The 2318-nt window shown below is 22.6% G+C and overlaps 1 protein-coding gene across 1 annotated transcript; it reads left to right on the forward strand.

Moving 5' to 3' along the window:
• Nucleotides 1–193: 193 nt before the first annotated feature.
• Nucleotides 194–910, forward strand: PCYB_003900 (hypothetical protein; the record flags this gene model as incomplete). Its single annotated transcript, XM_004227811.1, has 1 exon — nucleotides 194–910. A coding segment is annotated over one exon (714 nt), but the record flags the coding sequence as incomplete, so codon positions are not given.
• Between the last annotated feature and the right edge of the window lie 1408 nt (nucleotides 911–2318).

Here is a 2318-nt window from a genome sequence, read left to right on the forward strand (position 1 = left end):
ATGGAAAAACAACTATAGTATGAATGATACAAGAGTTACATTTGTAATTTTACTTCTTTCAATATGAGTTACATTAGCTCTAATTTATAAATTAATTATATACTTAAATGAATCATACAAAAACATAAATATATGCTGATATTACTAATAACACACTATAATGTAACTTTTTATTTATAGTACAATGTTGCAGGTTCATTTACTGATTACGAAAATGTATTGTCTTGCGAACCGCAAAATGATGATAAATCATTCAGTATTTATTCGAGTGAATGTAAAAATTTTAATGGATTAGATTTATTATCTAATACATGTAAATCTTCTGATGTATGCAATGCAGTTTCTAAATTTTTAAATAAATTACAGGGAAAAAATAAAGATTCTTATGCTGAAAATGGATTTAAATATATGTACTATTGGTTATATGTTGATGTACTGAAAAGAGCTGTAAACCATTATGATACGATTAAATTGTATAAAGAACTTATTGATAAATATGAAGAACAAGGTTGGCACATAATTGAAAAATGTAAAAAACAATTAAACGAGAAAAATTCCGATAATCTTATAAAACTTTTTACTTTATATAATGATTTTAATAAACTTAATTCTAAATCTGATGACAAATGTAAATTTGCTAAAGAATGCGCTGATACATATATGCGTTACATAGGTGAATCTCATATATGTGATGACAAAGATTTTTGTAATGAATTAGAAAATTTTAAAGACAAATATGAGCATAATATGAAAAATATATCATGTTCCAATGGTGCACCAAAAACATTACCCACCACGAGGAAGAATGAACTATTATTTACAATCTCAGTGCCAATTTTCGTAATGTTACTGATATCTTTTATTGGGATTTTTTTATATAAAGTTAATATAATAACATTTTTAAAAAAATAAATGATATAATACAAATCAAATAGAATATTATCCAAAAATATTCCTTTTAAAAAAATATATATCACATTTAATATATATATTTTCTTTTATATTAGTACACTCCCTATAAATCTTACTTATCTCGTATATCAAGAAGAATAGGAAAAACGTGGAATCCTTTAGATAAGAAAAATCATAAAATACAGTCTTCTTACGAATATAGCAAAACTAATTTAAATAATAGGCCGTATCATATACCATTTCATTTTGAATAACCCTTATAAGTCAAGAAAGTGAGAATTTAATACATATTACGAATTAATAGAAATATAATAATTATTCAAATATATGTAAGCGGATAAGGTGAAAGACATATAAAATATGTGATATAAAAAAAATTAATAACCTTATATAATAAACTAGGATTTTCCTTTGATAAAATAATATATTCTTTATTATATATATAGTTTTGGTCTACCATTATATCAAAAATAGTAATAAAATTAACAGATTATATTTTCATTGAATAATGTATTAGAATGGGTGACATCATAAGTTATATTATTATTTAAATTAGTATAAAATATCAACACAAGCAAGAAATCAATGTTAAAATAAAGTGCTAATTATAAAATATTTTATTTATCTCCCTAATCCCATAGATTTATTTGAATATGTTCTGAAATATCTAAGAGGGGCACGCAAATTTTTTTTACCATGTGTTGAAAAAAAAAAAATATATATGTGTGTATAGTTATATACATAGCAATATTCATGTATCATAAAAAAAATATACATTTACTAATGAATTCAACATACTGTTATATTTGTGTTATTGGAATTTAATATATAAAATTCCACGTGACAACAGAAATATAACTGGAAAACATTATTATTCTTGACGATTCCTTCTTTTACTTGTTTTTTTTGTTTTTTGTACATCCTTCTCTTGTTTATGATTGGCAAAAAATATATATTAATATGTATTTTATAGAACTTTTTAACAATTTTTTCATTTATATCTTATATGGATCAGGGTTTAAGGCTATGGTAAATATTTAAATATGAGAAGCGATAGGATTATTTAAATATTAATAAAATTTTCATCATGAAATAAACCTGTGTAAGAGTTCAAATTGTAGAAAATATTATATTTAATTGTTTAATGAATACTTCTCTGGAATATTTCAATAAGGCTACTTAGATATCAAACGTAAGGAACTTAAGGACGTGGATATCTTTGTTCTTTCCTTTCATGTTGTATATGCTTAATATTTCAAAAATGTATGCGAAGCCGTAAAAATTTTATTTATATGACATGTTTCTTTTTATAATATTCAACAAATTTGTTGTTTCTTTTAACTTCAAAGGTTTCTGTAGTTTATAGAATTAGTATGTTTTATTTTATCTAAACCATATATTATTTA

Source organism: Plasmodium cynomolgi, assembly GCF_000321355.1.
Source record: "Plasmodium cynomolgi strain B DNA, scaffold: 0377, whole genome shotgun sequence".
Taxonomy (NCBI): Eukaryota; Apicomplexa; class Aconoidasida; order Haemosporida; family Plasmodiidae; genus Plasmodium; species Plasmodium cynomolgi.